The sequence below is a fragment of the Beta vulgaris genome, chromosome 3 (assembly GCF_026745355.1).
Source record: "Beta vulgaris subsp. vulgaris cultivar EL10 chromosome 3, EL10.2, whole genome shotgun sequence".
NCBI classification, from domain to species: Eukaryota; Viridiplantae; Streptophyta; class Magnoliopsida; order Caryophyllales; family Amaranthaceae; genus Beta; species Beta vulgaris.
The window spans coordinates 51,251,598-51,275,981 of record NC_079204.1 but is presented as its reverse complement, the minus strand read 5'-3'; the positions used below and the strand labels follow the sequence as shown (position 1 = coordinate 51,275,981).

The 24,384-nt window shown below is 36.5% G+C and overlaps 2 protein-coding genes and 1 non-coding gene across 3 annotated transcripts; 1 reads left to right on the top strand and 2 right to left on the bottom strand.

Annotated features, from left to right (window-relative positions):
* Nucleotides 1-4,034: 4,034 nt before the first annotated feature.
* On the bottom strand, nt 4,035-4,889 carry LOC130590844 (uncharacterized). The gene is made up of 3 exons (XM_057393423.1): nt 4,656-4,889; nt 4,397-4,563; nt 4,035-4,308 (listed from the first exon to the last, which is right to left on the bottom strand). Exons 1-3 carry the CDS (start codon nt 4,887-4,889, stop codon nt 4,035-4,037), a joined length of 675 nt encoding a protein of 224 aa, XP_057249406.1.
* A 419-nt stretch (nt 4,890-5,308) lies between these two features.
* LOC125496133 (small nucleolar RNA R71) lies at nt 5,309-5,415 on the top strand. The gene has a single exon (XR_007272835.1). It is a non-coding gene; the product is annotated as a small nucleolar RNA R71 (small nucleolar RNA).
* An 11,096-nt stretch (nt 5,416-16,511) lies between these two features.
* LOC104885164 (zeatin O-glucosyltransferase) lies at nt 16,512-18,203 on the bottom strand. The gene has a single exon (XM_010669869.4). The coding sequence runs from the start codon at nt 18,174-18,176 to the stop codon at nt 16,737-16,739; it is 1,440 nt and encodes a 479-aa protein (XP_010668171.2). The 5' UTR covers nt 18,177-18,203; the 3' UTR covers nt 16,512-16,736.
* Nucleotides 18,204-24,384: the final 6,181 nt, after the last annotated feature.

Genomic DNA, 24,384 nt, shown 5'->3' with positions numbered 1-24,384 from the left:
CAAGCTTGCCCAATAATGCTCCAATTATGTTCTCGATATCTGAAATTCATTAAGGAATACCAAAAACGCACAAGAGGAGTAATATTTCGCAAATTAAGTAAAAGCGTGCAATTATGAACCAAAATACACCTAAATTTTCCTAGAATGCAACCTAAATGCAACTAAAACCTATATAAAAATACGATACATCAAACTCCTCCAAGCTAAACCATTGCTTGTCCTCAAGCAATTAGACATAGACATTGGAAAAGCAAGACAACCTACATTATGAGACTACGATAGGGCCAAGTACACAACCGAAAACACAAGAGATACAATTACTACACGAACCAAGCATCGAAACATTCTCAAGCAAACGCGCATAGCACGTCATGTAATGCAATCAACTCTCCTAGCATACCACATACATCTCCCCCAAGCTAGACTTAACCAAACCTGAGAGACCTCGCTTTAGTCATGTGCACTCGTACTCTCATGTGTTTATGGCATAATCAATGTCACTCAACCTAAAATGTCGACTCAAATGAAGCATTTACTCTTTAACTTTGACTATCGACTCACTTTCCACTCGAAATTATAATGCAAAATGATCATAGGACTTTCAAGGGTTGTAACGGGGCTGAGGTTATGGGTAGGAGATATATTTGGAATGTGGTGTTAAAAGCCACAATAATGGAGAAAACAACATTTAAACATCTATGGTCATTAGATGCAACGTCACAAAAACTTCTACTAGAAGTTCAAACACAATTCCATTAATTACATAGTACCATCTTTATCAACTCCAACCAATTTCATTGACCTTTTATTCGATCCTTCATTTTTTTCAATTTTTTTTTTAGAATCATTTTTCACAACTTCTTCATCATTCTTTTCATTTTGCACTTTCACAATATTTCAAGCAATTTTTCTTTCGCATATTTCCTTCCAATAATTACCACAAAACCACAAACTCAACCTAAAAATAAACTTTGATGCTACTCCACTTAGCAAGGCTTAGGTAGAGAATCATAAAAGGTTAAGGCTTGTAATGTAGGTATTAGTTCTAATAAGGTCAGGAAAGGCTCAGCGGGGCTAGAGAAAGGAAATATATGTGAAAAGAATTTTCTCTGGAAGTTCAGAAACTGAAAAGAACGCCTCAATCATATCCAAATGCTTATAGAGTCAAGTATCAAAGAGTGCCAAGTCAAAGTCAAAATCCATGCAACAAATGAGGAACTAATCACACATGAAAGAACATAACTGACATAGATATATCAGTTTATAGGCACAAAAGCTCACGTGGGTTAAGGTGTCTAAACAGTAAGGTTAACTCAAGCCAGAGAGAGATCAACCAATCTTACCACAAGCAATCAATCGCGATACAATCATGCTATGAAGAATCATGAACGAGATGAATTACGCGTAAGAGTATAGTAAGGATATCAACAAGGTTCTCGAATGGTGCTAGCAATAGTCTCATAGATGCACTAATAAGATGAAACCTAATATGCTATGCAGCTAAGAAAGCAGTACAATATTTTTCGTTACACGTAAACTCCCACTCCTAGTAAGTGGTACAAACCGTGCAACATCCTATGAAAGCAAGAAAACCTACACTAGAAAGCGATAAAAGATAGAATATACCTCCCCCACGCTAAAATCTTGCAATGTCCACAGTGCAATAGTAAGGCGCAAAAAGAAAGGGGAGAGGTACTTACAAGATCTCACTGAGGAGGGAGAGATGGAGGATTAGGGAACCCTCGAGATTGCATCCAAGTGCTTAAGCATGTCCTTCTACTCGTTGACTCTTAGAAGTAGGACCCTTTTTCAGAGAAACAGATTTGACCTTAAAAGTGGAACTTGTAGGCACGTTCTTTTGTCGAGCATTTAAAGTGCGCGTCATTAAAATATAAATAAGGCACGACTAAGTCTCACACAATGAATAAAACAGTCCACCACACAGGTTTGTCAATCAAAGCCAAAATACTCAGAACAATTCAGTCACATGTACTTCTCGAAAGAATCCGCAAGCACACAATATGTCCTTCTCCAAATAGTCCAGCAGTAGAATAGAACCCCAAATTCATTAGTGTCAAATTTCCGGTTAATAATTCGAATTGAGGCCAACGAATTCAAACCCGAAAAATCCAAACCATCAAATTCGCAGCAAATTATTCATGAAAATAGTCAAGTGTCGAGTCGAAGTTGATGAATTTCGCAGCAATTCATCATATTTCAAAAAAACCAATGCAAGAGAGGATGAAAAGCAGCAAATTGAGTCAAGAAGCGCCGCAATTACAGCCATATAGTGATGAAAAATCGAACCCAATAATCGAATTTCGACCAAAAACGGGGGAAACAACCAGCATCAATCTCAATGGAGTTCAGCGACTGAAGAAAAAACACGAAGGAGGGAGAGATCAATTGGTTTAGCCTGCGTTTCTTGTTTCTCTCTCTTCGATATTTTTAAACAAAAATTGAGCCGCAAGGTGGCTGTGGTGGCTGTTGTATGCCGCAGCGATGGTGTGGACTAATCTGCTTGGGTGATGCCTCTTTCACACTCTTTCTATTTTATGTTTCTCATCCTCAGGTGTGGGGCCACAGGTTGGCCGTGGCAGATTTCGGGTCGCCGCGAGGTGGCTGCGGACTAGTCTGTGGCTTCTCTATTCTTTTTTTTTTTTTTTTTTTTGATGTACACAAGACCGCAGGTTGCTTGTGGTAGGTGGCTGAAATCCTCGTGATACTTGTGGAGCTCACTGTGAAACAAAAAAAATTCCAAAGATGATGTTGGTGTAGTTGTTATTTTCATGATTCCACCTGCAGTAGGGTATATGTAAATGCATTAATAGACAAATAGGTGGAGAAGTCAATATACTTGACTCAGTAGAAATCACAAAATGATCACCATGAAGCCACTAATTTATTTCACCTAACTAAAGGCCTACAAAACTAAAGCTACGAACTAAGGATTAGACTAGCTAGTGGAATGGAACTATTGTATGATTTTTTTTTTTTTGTTTTTTTTTTGTTTTTTTTTTTTGAAAAGAAAGAAATAGAAAAATAGTAATAAAAGAGATGAAGGAGAAAACTTGGGTTGCCTCCCAAGAAGCGCTAGTTTAAGGTCATCTAGCTTGACCACCTTTGTTCAGTTTGAATGAGGGTCGGAAAGGGTAAAACCGCTTCCCTTCAATAGGTTCATCTTCTCGGTAGTGCTTAGACGTTGTCCATTTATCTTAAAAAGCCAGTTGCTTCACTCCAAATCTCAACTGAGTCATACGGAAAGACCTTAAGGATTTTGAATGGACCAGACCTCCTTAAGCGAAGCTTACCAGGAAATAACTTCAATCGAGAGTTGAATAGTGAAACTAACTCTCCTTCATGAAATCCTCGCCGCATGATATGCTTGTCAGGCCACCTTTTCCTTCGTTTTTGTACAACCTTGAGTTTTCATAACTTTAACTCTACCTCAGGAACATAGTACTCTCCTTAGATTCTTCGTGTGTCAACACCTCCTTGATAGGCTCAATACTAGGTAATGAATGTGGTTCCTCTAAGAGCCTCTTGTACTCCCTAGTTTCCCATCCTCTTCATCAACATTCCCATGAGGCGGTTTGCAGTGAATCATTAAGCTGTAGACTAGCAGCTTTTACCTCTATCGCCTCATCTAGAGCATCCACTCTATAGATAGTCTCTCCCATAGAAGGAGCTTCCATGGAGTTTGTGAGATTGTACTCCATCTTCTCAGTACCTACTTCAAAGGTAATCTTTCCATTCTTCATGTCAATGATGGCTCCAGCAGTGGCCAGGAAAGGTCTCCCCAGAATGATAGGGACCTGCGCATCTTCCTCCATTTCATTACTACAAAGTCACATGGAATGAAAAACTTCCCAACACGGAGTGGAACATCTTCAAGGATACCAAGTGGATACTTTACAGTTCTATCTGCTAATTGTAGGGAAATACGTGTGGGTTTGGGTTCACCCATTTGACGCTTCTTGCAAATTGACAAAGGCATTAGACTAACACTTGCCCCAAGATCCAAAGTGCCTTTTTTATTTCATATCTCCTAGCTTCACAGGAATAGAGTAGCTACCCGGATCTCCTAGCTTCTTGGGAAGTTTATTCTGCAAAATAGCACTACATTCTGCTGTAAGTGAAACAGTTGCATTTTCCTCGATCTTCCGCTTGTTTGAGAGCATGTCTTTCAGAAATTTTGCATAAGATGGCATCTCAGAGATAGCCTCCAAGAATGGTATGTTTATGTGCAACTTCTTCAGTATATCAAGGAACTTCCCATATTTCTTCTCTAATTTTGCACGGGCCAACCTTTGTGGGAATGGAACTGGTGGCGTGTAAGGCCGAATAGGGGTAGGAGTAGGTTCCTTCTTTCTTCTTCGACAATCTCATTCTCTACCACTTTCTAGTTTGAACCGTCTCTTCCACAGTTCTTTTTGATGGCTCCTTCAAAGGATGATCTTGTAGCTCTTTTCCGTTCCTCAAAATCACAGCATTGATATGAGCCTTAGGTGGTTGTTCACTATTACCTGGAAAATGACCAGGAGCTTTTGATAATTGGCCCACCTGATGTGCAAGTTGGCTTATTTGACTTTCCAAGAGCTTGTTCTGAGCTTGAATTTGTTGAATTGCGTTATCAGTCTTCTCATTTTGCTTACCTGTTGAGCCATGAAGTTGTTTGTTGGGCTAAAAGGTTCTCCATCATAACTCCAAGTTGCTTTTCTGTTGAATTGGAGGAGGTTGCTGATTAACACCTTGATTGACATGAGATTGAATGGTGCTCTAGCTTGAAAACCTGGTGGTGCATTAAAGTTGTTGCGAGGTGGAGGAGGTGGATTGAGTTGTGCTTGAGTGTTCTTGTATGAGAATGCAGGTTTGCTTCCATCCTTCATTGTACGTGTTAGAATAAGGATCATATGGCTGCTTTGGATTGGAGTTATAAAGAGCATTGGCTTGCTCAATTGTCATCCTATCATTGTTGATTTGACATTCAGTAGCAGCATGTCCTTGTACTCCAACATCTGACATGAGACCATCATAGATGAACCAGCTTGGAGTCGATCAAACTTGTGAGATAGTGCCTGCACAGTATTAGTCAAAGTGGTTAGCGCATCAACATCATATTTACCCCCTTCTTAGCACGATTGCGACCATTTGGATGGTAGTTGTCATTGGCCGCCATCTTCTCAATCAACTCCTTTGCTTCGGTTGGATTCTTAGTCATAAGGGAACCACTGAAGCAGCATCAATGTAGATACGAAACTCATGTGTCAAACCATTGTAGAAAGTCTGTATCAACATCCATTCAGGAATCCCGTGATGAGGACATTGTCTTTGCAAACGTAGAAACCTTCTCCATGCTTCATACAATGATTCGTCGTCATGTTGCTCAAAGGTTGCTAACTCGTTCCTCAGCTTCGCAGTCTTTTCTTGCCCCAAAAACTTCACCAAGAATGCTTTGGCAAGTTTCCCCCATGTATCAAAAGTTCCGACACCTTCATCTCTCAACCACTCCCTTGCCCTATCTCGAAGAGAGAAAGGAAAAAGGCGTAGTCGAATAGCATCCTCACTCACACTGTTGATTTTCACTGTGTCGCATTTCTCCAAGAAACTAGCAATGTGACTCACAGGGCATTCATTGGGTAACCCTGCAAATGAATCGTTGGAGATGAACTGGATGAATTGAGGCTTAAGTTCAAAATTTGCAGCATTGACGGCTGGTCGAACAATGCTCGATAATGCACCAGTTGTAGTATCTGGTACACCATACTCCCAAAGAGTTTTAGTTGCTTCTTCACCCATTGCTTTCTTCTTATTCTTAATTCTTTTCTTTGTACTTCCTTGCTTGCGTGCAGTGGCTTCGATTTCAAGATCTAGAGGAATCAAATTCTGTGGACTCTACGTCGAGTTTGCATGCAACAAAGAAAGAACTAAAAACAAAAGATCAAATAAACAAGAAATGATAGCCGAAGCAGCAAACTAAAAGAAAAACTTAGCAAAAATAAAATCAAAAATAACTAATTTAAATACCGTTAGTCCCCGGCAACGGCGCCAAAATTTGAAAGGCTTATCGCGTACCTAACAAAAATAACCTAACTATTCCTCCTAACTAATGTAGTCGGGCAAGTAAGGATCGAATCCCAAGAGACTAACTGATTCAAAGTAGTTAAATTGACTCTAATTAATACTAAGCAAGTAATCAAATAAGTGATGATGAACTAATCTAAATAACTAAAGCAAATGAAATTATCAAGAGTGAATCAAAGACTAAAGACATCTAGGTTTAAGTATCCCCACTAATACGAATTAATGCCACAAACAATCCCTTTTCCCTTAATTAACTAATAAATAACTCATAGGATAGACGCGCCCTAATAATACTAAGGATTTCTTTCGATCAATCAATAGCTTCCCTAACAATGCAATCATGCCTATTTTCATGGAGTCATGCAAATTAAGGACTTTAGACATAGCATCCTAACATCCTAATAAATTCCATCAACTACTTTCGTGATGATTTCCTTTATCTTAAATTAGGGTTCTAGATTCGATTAAGATCAACTTTCGTTGCAAAAATAATCACATTCAATATATACTATTTCTAGTCATATATTGATAATTAAAACCAACCCTAAAATAAATGAATCATAAATTAATTAAAGTTTGGGAATTGGGAATTAAACAAGCATCAATTCATATTAGGGTTCAACCTAACCCTAGAATAGAAAACTACTCACACATGATGATTGAATAAACAAAATAAATATTAAAAGAAAGCATGATTAACAATAATAATAAATAGAATAGAGAAGAGAAAATAATACTTGAATTAATTGATGAAATTGCAAACTTGAATGTCGAAACAAAAGACTTGAGGAAAATAATGGAGAATGACCTTCAAAAACGTGAAGCCCCCCAAAAGAACAAAATAAAACTCACGTTATCCCTATCCAAATCTCCAAAAATCAATCTCCTCCTCCTAATAATCGTGGCCTTGTTTTTAATTACAAGATAAGGAAGATCCAACTAAATCATTAAGGAAATCGTGCAGCCCGCGCGCGTAGGAATTTTCAGCAAAACTGGGCTAACTTGCAAGGCCCATATCTCTTAGAATATAACTCGTCTTGGGCCGTATAGCCTATCGTTGGAAAGCTCTTCAAGCCTACTTTCCAATGCCTTTAGAATCAGACAAATATCAGCATCAAGTCGGAAGTTATGGATAAAAGAGTGAGCATGACTCGATTTTCGCAATTATCTCAATGAATTCCAACTCCAATTGAGCTCCAATTTGCACTCAAATACATCCAAAGTGATCCTTATCAATGTAGCTTGCTTCCATTTGATCCTAAGTACTCAAGCTTGCCCAATAATGCTCCAATTATGTTCTCGATATCTGAAATTCATTAAGGAATACCAAAAACGCACAAGAGGAGTAATATTTCGCAAATTAAGTAAAAGCGTGCAATTATGAACCAAAATACACCTAAATTTTCCTAGAATGCAACCTAAATGCAACTAAAACCTATATAAAAATACGATACATCAACAACCAGACCATATTAGTCCCTAAGGACCCCAGAATTGCCCCAAAAGGGCAACTAACAATCACGAACAGCTTGTAAGTCCAAGCAACCTTGGAACTTACCCTGTGGAATCAGATCCGAACAGATGTGTTCCTTATACTCTTTCTAGCACAAGTAACACCTTCCTTGGACGGCCAAAATATTCACCTCTCGACATACAGTGCAAAACCCCCATGTCTTACAACCGTCCTTTGGGGAGAGTTCCCAAAGATTTCATGCTGACCAGGAGTCAAGTTTGACTGACCCAATTTTGATGACGAAGAACACGGAATTTCATATTCAGATTGTGAGTGTTGACAGATTTCTCCCTGACGTGAACCACCACTCCAACCTAAAGTGCCTCTATGCTCCACCTGTTTCTCAACACTATCACAAACAGCCAATGTAGCAACCCCAGACTCAGATAACGTAGACCCTTGCAACACATACAATGTCTCCCGTTTAACCCCTTTCAGAATCATCTTCGAACCCCTGTAGACATACAACCCTCCACCCTCACCTTTGAAACTGAACCCTTTCTTGTCTAACAGACTAAGTGAAATCAGATTCTTTGTAACCTGTGGAACATGCCTAACATCATTCAAAGTACAAACTTTGCCATCACATGTCCTAATTCTGATGGACCCTATACCAACTGTCTTACAGACCTCACTGTTGGCCATAGTAATACTTCCATCAACCTGTTTATAGTTCATAAACCACTCATTGCGCGAACACATATGACAAGACGCTCCAGAATCTGAAACCCACACATTACTGCAATGTGTTTGTTCATTGGCAACTAAAGCAATATCATCACCAGAACTGAAATTTTCTGCTGCAACAGCAGCAGAACCAGACCCAGATTCATCAGACCCAGATTTATTTTTCTTTTTAGGACACTCCCTTTTCTAATGCCACGTTTTCTTATAGTAATTACAGACATCACTAGATTTAGGACCCCTAAAAGACGGTTTCCTGGATTTTTTCCCCGAATTCTCCTGTCCATTACTACTGGCTACTAATCCAGCAGCCTGATCGCCTGTACCTGTACCAGACGCCTTATGACGAATCTCTCTAGTGTGCAGAGCAGATCTTACTTCTTCTAACGACAAACTATCTTTACCAACAATAAAGGAATCCACAAAATTCTCATATGATATAGGCAAAGATACCAACAATATTAAAGCAGCATCCTCATCATCTACTTTAACATCAATTCGTAGATCTAGTAAGATGGTATTCAGTTTATCTAGATGATCCCTTAGAGACGTACCTTCCTGCATACGCAGGCTGAACAAACGTTGCTTCATCATCAACTTGTTGGTTAGAGATTTCGTCATGTATAAACTCTCTAACTTCAACCACAAACCAGCAGCAGTTTCCTCCTCCGCAACTTCAGTAATTATGTCGTCAGACAGACACAACATAATTATTGAATGCGCCTTTTCCTCCAGAATTTCCATCTCAGCGGTAACTGAATTCGTTGCCTTCTTGGCCAACGGTGCCCACAACCCCTGTTGCTTCAGTAAAGCCCGCATCTTGATTTGCTACAGACTAAAACTATTCCTCCCAGTAAATTTATCGATTTTGACATTCATCCCAGACATCTTTCTCACACAGATCGATCACCAAAGCTCTTGATACCAATTTGTTATAACGGACGTGAGAGAGAAACAAAATATGAATGCAAAAACAATAAAAACATACAACAGATTTACATGGTTCACCAATTTGGCTACATCCACGGCAGAGAGAGGGAGAATATTTTATTATGTGAGGAAAACCAGATTACAGAAAGAACAGAGAGAGTTTTCGTAGTCTAAACCCTAAGATATAAATAACATATTTATATCCACAACAGAAAACGCGTTTCCGCGTTACCCGGTCAGCCGCCCGATCGGGCGGTAATTTCCCTTTGCCCAGTTTTGTTGCGCGCCCGATCGGGCGAAGCTTGCCCGGTCGTTATTCGGTCAGCCGCCCTATCTGGCGACCTCGCCCAATGCCATTGGGCGACTTCGTAAAACTGTCATAACTTTCTCATTTATCAGCGGAATTGGGCATATGACCTATCGTTGGAAAGCTCTCGGAACAAGCTATCACCTCCACTTTGAATCACCTCAAAATCATTTATAGATTGAGAGATATGTCCATTCAAAGTTAGCCTTATGTCATTCCTTCTTCACGCATTCTACCAAACACCTTCAAGGCACCATTCAAGTCACTATTCTTACATATTCATTATTGAAACAAATCCAACAACATTTTATATGATCATTTTTATTCTTATTTATTAGTAAAAAAAAGAAACATGATCAAAATAAGGTGTGTGAATAGTGCAAAAGTCAAAGTGTTGCACTTAAAAATGAACAGAGGAAGTATTAGTTAGGCGAAGTTAAGCGAAACACTTCCACATTACTCACTACTCAGTCTTTGTGTTTGATAGTAACAGAAGTACAACACTAAACCATGTAAACTATTGCTAGCTTTTATAATTAACTCTATGCTATGTTTGGGAATGAGCATTTCATTTCTAAATGTGGAATTGGGCCAAATGACATGTTTGGGAAATCCATAAATTTGGAATTGGAATTGGCCCAATTCCAACCAAATTCCAACCTCTATAATAATAGCCCAATTTTAAGAATTCTGAAATTCCATGTGCAAGGGTGTGATTTGCAAATTCTAAACCCTAACTATTTTCTACTTTCCTCTTCAAGTGTTCAACATATTCCTAACTTTCCTTCTCCTCAATTATAAACCCTAACTATTTTCTACTTTCCTCTTCAAGTGTTCAACATATTCCTAACTTTCTCTCTCCTCAATTATAAACCCTAACTTTCTCTCCTCCATTAACGAATCTCTTAGCTTTCTTTTCCTCCATTAACGAATCTCTAGCTTCTAACTATTTGCTCTTTGTTAGGTGAGTGATCAATGAGAGAACCGGATATCCACTCCAAGGCACGGAAACTACGCTTTCCTATTAGTTTAATTTCTCCCCTCTAGGATCACCGGGTTAACACGAAATAACTAATGAGATACAATGGAGAGAAACAATCCACTTAGATGATCTTCTAAGTGAATCAACAAGAACTTGTGTTTTGTGTTTGTGAGGAACACTCAAGAGAAGATTGCAAGGTTTCTCTTAAGCAAAGCAAGAAGTATTTGAGAGTATAGATAATCTGATTTTTCTTCTAACCTCTCACTCATAAGAATCCCAAGGTTTATATAGGAAGAATAAACCTTTCATTGACTAGAGTAGTTAATCCCATAACCCCCATTTTAATCACCCATCAAAGGCCTTTAATCTACTGATTTAAGGACCTTAAAGGTCATTAAAATGAGACCATAACATCACAACGGACATAAAACCGTCAAGGCATCTTTTCGCATTCCAAGGCAGAAGACACGTCGCGACTGCCGAAGAAGCTCGCGAGTCGCGAGGCGCTGGTCGCGACCCGCGACGCCTGTCGCGACTCGCGACGGGCCACTGGTCGCGACTCGCGACGGTTGTCGCGACTCGCGGCCAGTCTTCTGTCTCCCTTGGTTTATCAATGCGTTTTGCCACTTGATGCACTCTAGCCTTTTGCATACTAGACCTCCTCCTCTTCTAGTACATACCCTTATGAGTTTCAAACCCATTACCCTATAAATGTTCCAACAATCCTCCTCCCATTTATAGGGTAATGTTGAAAAGTTTTTCAACTTGCTATAAATCGCAAACACACATGTTCATGCATCATGGAAATATCTAACGATTGAATTTCCATTTAGTAAAAGTAATCTTTACAATAATTTAGATCATAATGATAGACAAAGCTTTGAATCATATAACCATTACAAATTATTGAAGTTACTAATACACAAAACATAAACTAGGTTCTTAAAACCTCCGACACCTATGAAGCCTTGGTGTCCATATCCATTCATAAGCATTCCAAGTCAAGCCTTAGACTTGATGAAGCGGCCAAACTTCTAGCTTACATAGGTAAATCTTTCCGGACATGCTCCTACAATTGAGCACCTTATCAAAGATTTATTAAGAATAAAATTCAACCTCTTTATCATTGTAGCAACAAGCACTAACCTCGGGATGTATTAAACAAGTGCTCCCAACCTCTTAGAGAAGTACTATCCTCCTTGAATTTGAGATCTAACGTTGTATTAGACATCAAATAGAGTTTTCCTTCACCATAGGTTGATCAATAGGCTTAAGACCCATCCCTTTGTTCATTTTGTTCACTAGTTCCCTTGACAACGGTTTTGTAAACGTATCCGCCAAGTTCAAACTAGACCGAACAAAATTAATAGTTATACAACTATTCCTTATCATTTCCCGCACATAGCTATGTCTAACTCCAATGTGCCTTGACTTGCCATTGTAGACTTCACTATATGCTTTAGCTATGGTTGATGCACTATCACAATGGATAGCAAGAGGTGACATTGGTTTCACCCATAAGTCCACCTCACTCAACACATTCCTTAGCCATTCCGCTTCTTGGCAACAAGAAGCCAAAGCAATGAATTCCGATGCCATAGTGGAATCCGTTATACATGTTTGCTTCTTGGATGCCCATGAAATGGCACCTCCTCCAAGAAGAAACACCCAACCACTAGTGGATGAATAATCTTCCTTATTCGAAATCCAACTAGCATCCGAGTAACCTTCTAAGATAGAAGGTTCTCTTTGTATGTTATGACATAATCCAAGGTCTTATTCAAGTACCTTAACACTCTTCTCAATGCTTGCCAATGCAACATACTAGGATTACTAGTATACCTACTGAGCTTGCCAATAGCAAAGGCTATATCCGGCCGAGTGCTAGTCATAGCATACATCAAGTCTTCCAATTAAGCTTGCATACTCCAATTGTGAAATTGGAGTACCACTACTCGGAACCAAGTGAATACTAGGATCCATAGGAGTAGCAAAATGAGTCGAATTTGACTCATTATACCTCTTGACCACTTTCTCAATATAATGAGATTGTGATAAAGAAAACGACCCTTTCCCTCTTATTATTCTAATACCTAGAATAACATCCGCTTCACCCAAATCTTTCATGGAGAAGCTAGAGGAAAGGAAGACTTTGGTCTTTTCCACTTGTTCCAAATCAGTCCCAAAAATAAGCATATCATCAACATATAAGCAAATTATAACTCCTTTACCGTTATTATCAAATTTGCTATATACACACTTATCGGACTGATTTATTTTGAACCCACTAGACAACACAACTTCATCAAATTTTTGATGCCATTGCTTAGGTGCTTGTTTAAGACCATACAAAGATCTAACTAATTTGCAAACTTTAGTTTCTTGACCTTTAACCACAAACCCTTCAGGTTGATTCATGTACACTTCCTCCTCCAATTCACCATTAAGAAAAGCAGTTTTTACATCCATTTGGTGAATTACTAGACCATGAATCGCAGCTAATGCTATCAATAGTCTAATAGTAGCTATTCTAGCTACTGGAGCATAAGTATCAAAGTAATCGATACCATATCTTTGCCTAAAACCTTGGACCACTAACCGGGCCTTATGTTTTAGTATGGTTCCATCGATTTTCTTTTTCCTTACAAAAATCCATTTACAACCTAGGGGTTTGCAACCGGGAGGTAAATTAGCTAAAATCCAAGTGTGATTACCCATTATAGAATCCATTTCATCATTCACTGCCTCTTTCCAGAAAGCAGAATCATGAGACTTCATAGCCTCATCAAAGGACCTAGGATCCTCCTCCATATTGTAACAATATGAAATTTGAGTCGAAATTGACTCCCTTGACCCTTCAACTAAATATAGTTGAAAATCCGGTCCAAAAGATTTCTCTTTTCTAATTCTTTACTTTTCCTAATTTCCGGTGTTGTAGTATCATGATCAATTGAAATGTCATCTACAACATTGGAACTAGTACTAGGTATCATGTCCTTTGGTCTTGGAATCGATGAGAATCTAGTCTCATCAAATATTGCATCCCTTGACTCTATCACGGAGTGAATAGAGACAAAGTCATTGGGCTCAATGACATAAAACCTATAGGCTTTGCTATGTACCGCATAGCCTATAAAAATGCAATCAATTCCTTTTTCACCTAAAGTTTTCCTTTTAGGTTCCGTCAATTTGACAATTGCCCTACAACCCCATACCTTAAGGTAATTGAGATTAGGCTTTTTATTACACCAAAGTTCATAAGGGGTAGTCTTATTCCTTTTATTAGGAACTCGATTTAAAATGTAACATGCAGTTAAAATTGCATCACCCCAAAAACCGTCATTAAGACCCGAATTAGAAAGCATGGTATTAACCATTTCTTTTAGGACCCTATTTTTCCTTTCCGCTATACCATTACTTTGAGGTGAGTATGGGGCGGTTGTTTCATGAATTACACCAATGGAACTAAAATAACTTGGATTATAATATTCACCACCCCTATCCGTTCGAAGTCTTTTAATCTTTTGATTAAGTTGGAGTTCCACTTCGATTTTAAAGGTCTTAAACTTTTCTAGTGCTTCATCTTTAGTAAATAATAAATATATGTAACAAAACCTTGAAAAATCATCAATAAAAGTTACAATATATTTTATTTCCTAAAGAAGGTGAACTATGAAAGTCACACAAGTCACTATGCACCAATTCAAGCAATACCGTTTGTCTAGTCACACTAGGATAAGGATTTTTTGTAATTTTATTTAGCACGCAAGTGTGACACTTCTCTAACTTTAAATCGAAAGGAGGTATTAACCCCATTTTAGACATGTCATATAATCTACGATAATTCACATGACATAAACGATTGTGCCATAGAGAAGAAACATCAAGCATGTAAATAGAACTAGTACCAATTTTATTATCAATACTAAATTTAAACATTCCATTACAAAAGAAACCTTGTCCAACAAAAATACCACCCTTGGAAAGTACAAATTTATCCGACTCAAAAACAACTTTAAAACCATACTTATTCAAGAGACCTCCTGACACAAGATTCTTCCTAACTTCCGGTACATACACAACATCCCGGAGAGTTAAAGTCTTTCCCGAGGTTAACAACAATTCTACTTGGCCTATGCCTCTAGCCTTTACCGTAGAATCATTCCCCATATACAAGATTGGACCATCATCCAAATCTTTCAAAGACTTGAAGAAATCCTTGTTATTGCACACATGTCTAGAGGCTCCCGAATCTATCCACCAAGAATCATCAACCTGCACACACATAATTTCAGAAATCATAGCAACAAAATGCATTTCTTCAATTACATTAACATGTGCATTGTTACCTTGGTTTTGAACAACACTAGGTTGTGTGTTCTTTGTCTTCTTCTTGTTGTTAGAAGGACAATCCCTCTTAAGATGAGGACCATTGCATATCCAACAAGAGAGGGTCTTCCTCTTCTTGTTTGCAACATTGGTTTTGTTATTGTTGTTGTTTGTTGTTGGATTTCTTGGTCTTACTAGACCCACCAACCTCTACCAAATTAACGGTAGATTTAGGAATACTAGGAGTAGTATCCTTAACCCCATCTTGAGCCCGGATCCCCTCTTCAATACGAAGATGAGTTCCTAATTGCTCCATGGACATGTCTTCCTTTTTATGTTTTAAAAGATGTTTTGTATCTTTCCAAGAATTTGGTAATTTGTCAATGATTGAGGCAACCGCAATTGCCTCATCCATCACCATACCATGTGATCTTATTTGGTTCAAAATATGATGAACCTCATGGAATTGCTCCATAATAGGCCGATCATTAGTCATTTTAAAAGAATTAAAATTACTAACAAGGAATTTCTTACTTGAAGCATCTTCCGAAATGTACTTGGCCTCAAGAGCATCCCAAAGTTCCTTTGCACTCTCCACATTTTGGTAGAGATCAAACAACGGGTCGGTGAGAGAGTTGAGAATATGACCACGACAAATGTAGTCATCATTCTCCCACTTTATCCTCTTCCTAGTAGTCTCAAGAGGCTCTTCCTCTCCATCTTCCGGGAGTGGTGGCATAGGAGTTGATAACACATACACCACATTCAAGGCGGTCAACAAGAAGTGCATCTTCTTTTGCCACCTCGATAGCCCACCCCTCAAACTTATCCAACTTTTGGAAGTTCATAGTCATGTCCTTGAGTGTTGAGCCATATCCGAAAAGAAAGAGAAATTAAACTAATAGATTGTTAGTGAGTGATCAATGAGAGAACCGGATATCCACTCCAAGGCACGGAAACTACGCTTTCCTATTAGTTTAATTTCGCCCCTCTAGGATCACCGGGTTAACACGAAATAACTAATGAGATACAATGGAGAGAAACAATCCACTTAGATGATCTTCTAAGTGAATCAACAAGAACTTGTGTTTTGTGTTTGTGAAGAACACTCAAGAGAAGATTGCAAGTTTTCTCTTAAGCAAGCAAGAAGTATTTGAGAGTATAGAATAAATCTGATTTTTCTTCTAACCTCTCACTCATAGGAATCCCAAGGTTTATATAGGAAGAATAAACCTTTCATTGACTAGAGTAGTTAAACCATAACCCCCATTTTAATCACCCATCAAAGGCCTTTAATCACTGATTTAAGGACCTTAAAGGTCATTAAAATGAGCCATAACTCACAACGGACATAAAACCGTCAAGGCATCTTTTCGCATTCCAAGGCAGAAGACACGTCGCGACTCGCGAAGAAGCTCGCGAGTCGCGAGGCGCTGGTCGCGACCCGCGACGCCTGTCGCGACTCGCGACGGGCCACTGGTCGCGACTCGCGACGGTTGTTGCGACTCGCGGCCAGTCTTCTGTCTCCCTTGGTTTATCAATGCGTTTTGCCACTTGATGCACTCTAGCCTTTTGCATACTAGACCTCCTCCTCTTCTAGTACATACCCTTATAAGTTTCAAACCCATTACCCTATAAATGTTCCAACACTCTTCTCTTTGTAAATTCTATGTTAAGTCAAACAATGGAAATGGATTTGAAATCCTAAATTTGAAATTCTTAAGTTTACCAAACAATGAATTTGATTTTAAATTCCATGATTTGAGAATACAAATTTCAAATGAATCATTTCAAATGAAATACTCATTCCCAAACACTACCCTAAATAATTCTCAATTTATTTAGGTAAATATAAGTCACGAACTAATAATACATAAATATATTCTACAACATAAAAATTTCAGTGATCATCTTGTAATATGAGCCACAAAAGAATCCAATTCCAAGCAAGAAGTACCACCTTTTGCAACTGAACCTCTAACAGAAGCTCCTAATTCTCTTGCTCTTTTCCTTAACTCTTCTCCTTCTTTTGATGCCATCAATCTTCTAACTGCACTCTCAACAACACTCGACGTTATGAGCTCATCGCGATTCGCCCAATCTTTCACCACCACACCAACTTTTAACACCTCTGTAACCAACATACTATTCTTTGGTTGATCAGAATGTATAGGCCATGCTGCAATTGGCACACCCATACTTAAACTTTCCAAGCAAGAATTCCACCCACAATGACTTATAAACCCACCTATGGCCTCATGTCCTAAGATTTCAAGCTGCGGTGCCCAACCTTTAACCATCAATCCGCGGCCCCTGACCGCCTCCTCGTACCCCTTAAGCAGCTGATCATAGTGTTCTCCTACTGCTGTACCATCTTTTTTAAAGATGTTCACTTCATCCGCCTCTCGTAAAACCCATATAAACTTCTGATTGCTTCTATCTAACCCATCTGCCAATTCTTTGATCTGTTCGTCTGTCATTGATGTTGTGGTTCCAAACGAGACATAGATCACTGAGTCACTCTCTTGCTCATCTAGCCACTCTAAACACTTATGCTTGCTTGTGTTCGAACTCGTATTAATCAATCGATTAACAGGTCCAATAGCAAAAAGCTTCTTGTTTTTGTTAGCTGGAAGTTGTGTAAGAAGATCCATGTACTTATTTTCCAGTGATCTGCAAGTGTTGTATAGTCTTCCGGAACTTAAGTTTGCGAGCTTATATTGATCAGCTACAAACTTCTCGAACTCTGGACTAGAACAACCTTTGCTTGATGGAACATAATGTGGTATGTCAGAGCTCAGATTAAATGGTTTTTCAACCATTGAATGCCACATAAAAAAGAATATAGTAAAAGCGGAACTAGTATGAAAAGTGTAAGACTCAACATTTGAGATAATTTTAACTGCATCTTGATGAACAAGTGAAGCCATGAGACTATCATGAATAACAATGATTCTTTTAAACTTGGCTGAAAGAGATCCTATAAGTTCCGATATAGGGTGTTCAAGAAGGTGACAAACATCGCAAATGCGTGTTACATGAATAGGAAATTTAGTAGTACAATTGTTTTGTTTAGTATTAGTAAGGGAAGGTAGAGGAATGAAATGAGGATCATGAAAATTGATCATGGTTATAGTTGAGTTTATTTGGTCTAGTCCATGAGCTCGAACTTTGGCTTGCTGGTTGTGGCTAGCGAAGCTAACAAAGTGGACGGGGATTCCGTAGGCGGCGATAAGGTGGGAGAGACGGAGGAGTGGATTGAGGTGGCCTTGAATTGGAAGAGGGATTGCTACAACTGCTACTTGGTTATGCTTGTATCCACTATGATCACCAATATGGGCAGCCATTCTTACTTCTTAGGGTGATTTTTTTTCTCTTGTTGAACTTGTCAATGGTTCACTTACTTATAATTTGTAGACTTTATATATGTGAAGTAGGTTGGAATGTTGGGTGGGAAAACAAATGACCCATGGTCTATTACCTCCACATAATATGAACTGCAAACTGACATGCTAGAAAACATATTTATGGGTACAACCAACGATTTGTTTCCGTTACCTTACCTAAATAATAAACACTCTGTTTGTAGATAGATGTTTCATTTTGACGTTTAGAGTATTTATAGATTATACTTTGACTATATTTTCCTAGGATGTATAAAACCCAATAATGTTTGCAAGAAAAAAGATATTGAATTTGCCTCGACGTATATTTTCAAAATATCAAATATATCTACTTTTTTAGTAATGGATCGGATAATTAGAGATATTAATGGTTTAATTAAGTTGTGCATTGGCGAGCTTACAAGTTAAAATGAAGCATTGAATTGAAAGCGTACAGAGTACTGTATTTTCCATCAAAAAACCAAACAATAATAATATATTTAGTAAAATTCACATGGTAGACTATTTTTATCTGGGGATATAAAAGGTCTCATATATTTACTAGTATAACTAATGCTTGCTTTCTTCACCTTAAACAAATATAATATTGATTATTGAGTGAATTTAGTATTAATCTGTAAAAATTAATTCTAATAAGCAAATCACTCAAGTAAAATGTGTTCTAGTTAAAACCACTTTTGAGTAGTATAATTTATTTTTGATAAGGAAAAATCCATTTTAATCCGCAAACATAAAATCTATTGACTATCGTTAATTACTAAAAGTCATACATATAAAATAATAATATCTAAATAAATGAAACAAGTTATTGCCTCTATTTCTTTTCGTTCTACCTTTCTGAAATCTTGACACTACTTGTAAGTAAAGAGAACTTTCTAAATTCTTTTCAATATATAAGGAAAAAAAATGGTCATGTGGGGTCTAATTTGATTCATCTTGATGAGTACATTAAAAAACAAAATTTCGTAATTTTTACTAATATGTAATTAAGATATTAATGATATAAAATGAACATCGACAAATGTGAAAAATTAAATGGGAAGAATATGTTGAACAGAGGAGTTATTAGAAAGTGGATATAAACCTTAATCTACCAAGTGGGTTGTTTACTCGCTGCCGATAAAATTTAATATATGATGAAATCCAGTTCATCATTATTATTATTTTGTAATGATCTATTAAAAGCGGATAGTCTACCCTCTTGATGTAGTTATGTTCGTAGAGAATAAGAGTATTATATACTATCTCTGTTTTTTATTAGTTTACCCATTTCTTTTGCATAGAGTTTTAGCAGATATAATATTGTGGGACATAAAAAGAAAGATAAACTATTATTTTATATTAAAGTTGAATGTATGTATGATGAAAATTTAGTGTTTTCATTTCAAAAAAAAAAAAAGTTAACCTAATAAAGGACATTCCAAAAAAAAAAAATATGAGTAAACTAATAAAGACCGGAGGGAGTAATATATTTGTTCTTAAAGTCGTAACCCTGTTTTTCTTGTAATCTGTAATTTCATGATCACCAATTCAAATATTTGACCACTATTATTAAAGATTATAAAAAGTGAAAAGAATGACGATACATTGAATGAATTTGAAAAGGGAGCTTAATGTTTCCTATAGATTAAAAAAAAAAATGTTATTTTAAGTCTTAATTCATTTGGTGTTTTTGCATCCAAATTAGTTGTTGGCACGAACACTACCTCATATCATTATATTGATTAATGTGTGGTCATATTAGATTTTGTACTATTATATAATAATTCTGAAACAATACATTTTCTGATAGTTACACTAGTATACAGATTAATATGAACCAATTTGTCATCTTTTATTATTAAGAAAAATTGAATCCTAATTTAAGGGGACAATCACCAAGCTAAAACTTTTATTTATTTTTTGATTAAAGTCAAACTAAAAACTTTCAACAAAAAAGAAATGATGATAAGTCAATTTGATACACACGTGTAGAATTGTAATTAAAAATCACTTGTAACTTAGAATGTATACATATTTTGTTAGTGATCTAGAAAATACTAGAAAATAAAATCAATTGTTTAATTAAACATGACGATGAAAGCTAAAAATACAATTGACATACATTTGAAATGAACAGTATTCATACAAGAGATTAAAAGAGTTATCATACTTTCAAAAAAAAAAAAAAAGATTCATCATAAATTTATTTTATTCGAATTATTTGGTTTTGTGTCTAAAGATATGAAATTGTCATTTTCGAGTAATGGGATGTAATTGTGAGTTTTCTATTTACTTACGACTTACTGAATTCAACAATTGTTGGATGTATGTTATCTTGTCCTCAAATATTTTCCCCCACAAATACCAATATGAGATGGTAGAATTGGTTGGTTAGTGTCTTTTAAAAAAAAAAAAAGATTAATTGGTTAGTGTCTTTATAATTCAAATGAGATGTATTTTAACTTTTGCATTATTTATATATTCTATTTAGACCATATTTTAATGGGATGTAATTGTGAGTTTTCTATTTACTTACGACTTACTGAATTCAACAATTGTTGGATGTATGTTATCTTGTCCTCAAATATTTTCCCCCACAAATACCAATATGAGATGGTAGAATTGGTTGGTTAGTGTCTTTAAAAAAAAAAGATTAATTGGTTAGTGTCTTTATAATTCAAATGAAATGTATTTTAACTTTTGCATTATTTATATATTCTATTTAGACCATATTTTTTGAGCAGCAAGTGATAGTCTAGTGGTGTTGGCATCATCGTTAATTCCAAATATCTTGAGATCGAGTTTCACCCTTGCAAGGAGGGATCTTCAATTTCTCCCCTATTTTACAAGTAACTTTATCTTACCTTTAAAAAAAAACTTGACCATATTTTTTTTTTTAAATGTAAGGAATACAACCTAGAGCCATTCATGATTCAGCAACTAAAACAAAAACAACTTACAACCCACACTCCATTACAAACAAGTAAAGTAGCTGTAAGAACACCTACTCTAAGAAGGGCCATCTGCAATGAGGAGCCAAACCACTCTGTATCAGTGCTCTTCCACTACCTCTCATTCATTTTACACTTCACTCTCATTCAAATATCAAACTTGATGATTTTAGTAAGCTTCTCTGCTCTGACCACTGCTGCATTCTAGTAGACATGATTTCTTGCTTTCCATATGTGGTAAACACTAAAAGTTGCTACTAAGCTGGCATAACATGTCTAATGTTTTTTTTGCTTCTATATCTTCTCCCCTACTTCCAGCTAACACACAATCAAGTTATTACAAGTTCTCGTTCACAGTGTGAAGGAGCATTTGAATAATAAGTGTATGGAGGAATCACTCCTCTGTATACACAACGAGCAGAAAATATCAGGACTTTCGAAATATATTTTCAAAATATTAATTTTTCATAATATTTTAGTACAGGATAATTAGAAAAATTAATGTTTTAAGTTGTATATTGATAAATGTGCAAGTTAAAATAGAACATCTATATAACAACAAAATGGATACCACATTTTCCCATGAAAAAAAAAACAATAATACATTTGGCAAAAGTCACATGTTAGACAATATTTTTATCTCATCAAATTAAAAAGTCTCATACATTTACTAGTATAGCAACACTGTTAAGTACAAATATTAAGTAAAATCAGTATTAATGCGTAAAAATTAGTTCTAATCATCAAATCACTTAAGAAAAATGAGTTATAGTTAAAATCGGTTTTGATTAGTAAATTGAATTTTGATAAGTAAAGATCCATTTTAATCAGCAAACAATTGTTATTTACTAAAAGTCATATATATAGAATAATAATTTTTTTTTGAAACGATAGAATTATAATAATTTTGACAATAATAACAATATATAACTAAATTAAATAAAATACTACTTTAGTTCTAATTTACTTGCAACAATAGGATTCTTTCGCCTCCCAAGTCCTAATGCACAACTTTAACCATTAGTATGTTGTATCATTTGTAAGTAAAAAATATTAAAAGTTAATGTTGAAAGTATATATTAAGACAAATCTCACATAATTATGTTTAACTTTACATATTAAATACTAGATGGTAAAAAGAATGTGTATAAATAATGTAAAAGTTCATTTGTTGCAAGTAATACATAACGAAGAAAGTAAGATAGTACATCATATATTCCCTCATAATCCTGTTTTTCTTATGATCTGTAATTTCATGATCAGTAATACTAATGAACTATTGAGAGTTTTTCTACAATTATACATTGTAGTATACTTCTTATCTTACACCCTCATGTAGGATATTATAGATATTTTCTTTACTCTCTTTTTTTGTACCTAGTTTTTGTTTTGGCTGATCCAACACCTTGGTAACCGTTATTTTGTCCCCTTGTGTCTTGTCTTGTTGTACAGCTCCTACAATATTGGTAGGGTTTCTCTTAGGTTACAACGTATATATAGGTGCTTCTTGTATAGGCAGCAGTAAAACATACAACAAAGATTGTAAAGTTCCATTATTGAATGAAATAGAAAACTGGAGAACTTTTTCCATAAAAATCAAATCTTGAGTCTTTGCTTCTTTTCATGGTATCAGAGCAAGGTGAACTGATCTTTCTTTCTTTTTTTAAAAGTTGTAAAGGCTTAAGTTTCTTATCATGGCTGGTGGTGATGCAGCAAGTTCGAAGAATGAAGGAAACAACAACAATCCTTACAAGGATCCTCTTTTTATAGCAGTGAGTGACAATGCTTCTTCCTCTCTAGGAAGCATTGTGTTTGATGGAAACAATTTTATGAGTTGGAGTAAGAGCATCAAGATTACTCTTGGAGCTAAGAACAAATTGGGTTTCCTTGAAGGAAAACATAGCAAACCAGTAACTGGTTCTGAAGAGATTCAAAAATGGGTAAGGTGTGACTATCTGGTCAAATCTTAGGTGCTTGCTACAATGAAGCCAGACATTGCTGGAAGTCTGGTTAACATGGATTCAACTAAGCAACTATGGGAAGAAATCCTAGAGAGATATGCTTAAACAATGCTCCACAATTGTTCCAACTAAAAAAGGAACTTTGGGAGTTACAGAAGAACAATATGAGCATCAGTGAAAACTACTGCTAATTCAAAGGTATTTGGATTAGATAATAGACTTAGAAGGAATTCCTGAATGAAGTTGTGGAGCTATGTTGAAGTGCACATGTGAGCTTGCAAAGAAGGTCATGGATTTACAAGCCCAAGAGAGACTGATTAAGTTTGTCATGGGACTAAACAGTGAATATGACCAGATAAAGACAAACCTGATAAGTAGTGATCCTCTATTGCCTGTTAATAGAGCCTATAACTTGATGCTTCAAGTTGAAAGACAAAAACAAATCACAAGAGAGATCACTGCTGGTCTGGAAGCAAGTGCTCTAGCTACTACCAGAAGATTTCAACCTAAGAGTTTAGGACCTCTACAGCACTTTTAGAAGAAGGACTATTATAAAAAGTTTAAGATGGAAAAAATGGGAAGAACATGTGAATATTGTGGGAAGAAGGGACATTTGAAGGAAGAATGTTTTCAGATTGTGGGATATCCTGAATGGTACAAGAAACCAGGTGAACACTACAAGCATGCTGGAAATGTAGTCAGAAATGCAGAAGATGAAATGGAAGACAATCCACTGAGTTTCAATAGCAATGGGGAAAAAGCAAATGTAACCAAATTGGACAACACTTTTGTGAACAACATTGTACAAGAAGTGCTTAAGGCCATGACAGAAAAGCAAGCAGGGACAAGCTCTCAAGCTAATTTTACAGGTAAGATTTCTAACTCTAATGTTGTAGTTAAGAAATTTCTAAAAAAATCTCATAGCTGGCTAATAGATTCCGGAGCCAGTAACCATATGACAGGAAACAAAGACTTGTTAATCAATAGTAAGAAGTAAAAAGGAAAAATAAAGGTTGGCCTTCCAGATAGAAGTGAAAAATATGTAACTGAGATTGGTGATGTGCCTTTAAACAACATGATTACTCTAAAACATGTGTTTTATATTGAAGATTTTCATCACAACCTGCTTTCAGTTGCTAAGTTGTTGAAAGAAGATGACCTTAGGCTCCTATTTGATAAAAATGGTTATGTGTTATAGGACCTTTCCATTGAGAAGGGTATCTTGTTTGGAACAAAAGAGCAGGATCTCTATAAACT

Excerpts from the sequence above, each read along its gene's own strand:
- LOC130590844 (XM_057393423.1), bottom strand. The coding sequence starts at position 4,889 with ATGAAGGATGGAAGCAAACCTGCATTCTCATACAAGAACACTCAAGCA. Across the intron at positions 4,564-4,655 it reads ACAACTTCATGGCTCAACAG|GTGGGCCAATTATCAAAAGC; the intron begins GTAAGCAAAATG and ends CTTGCACATCAG. Across the intron at positions 4,309-4,396 it reads ACGGTTCAAACTAGAAAGTG|GTTGGCCCGTGCAAAATTAG; the intron begins GTAGAGAATGAG and ends ATTCCCACAAAG.
- LOC104885164 (XM_010669869.4), bottom strand. The coding sequence starts at position 18,176 with ATGGCTGCCCATATTGGTGATCATAGTGGATACAAGCATAACCAAGTA.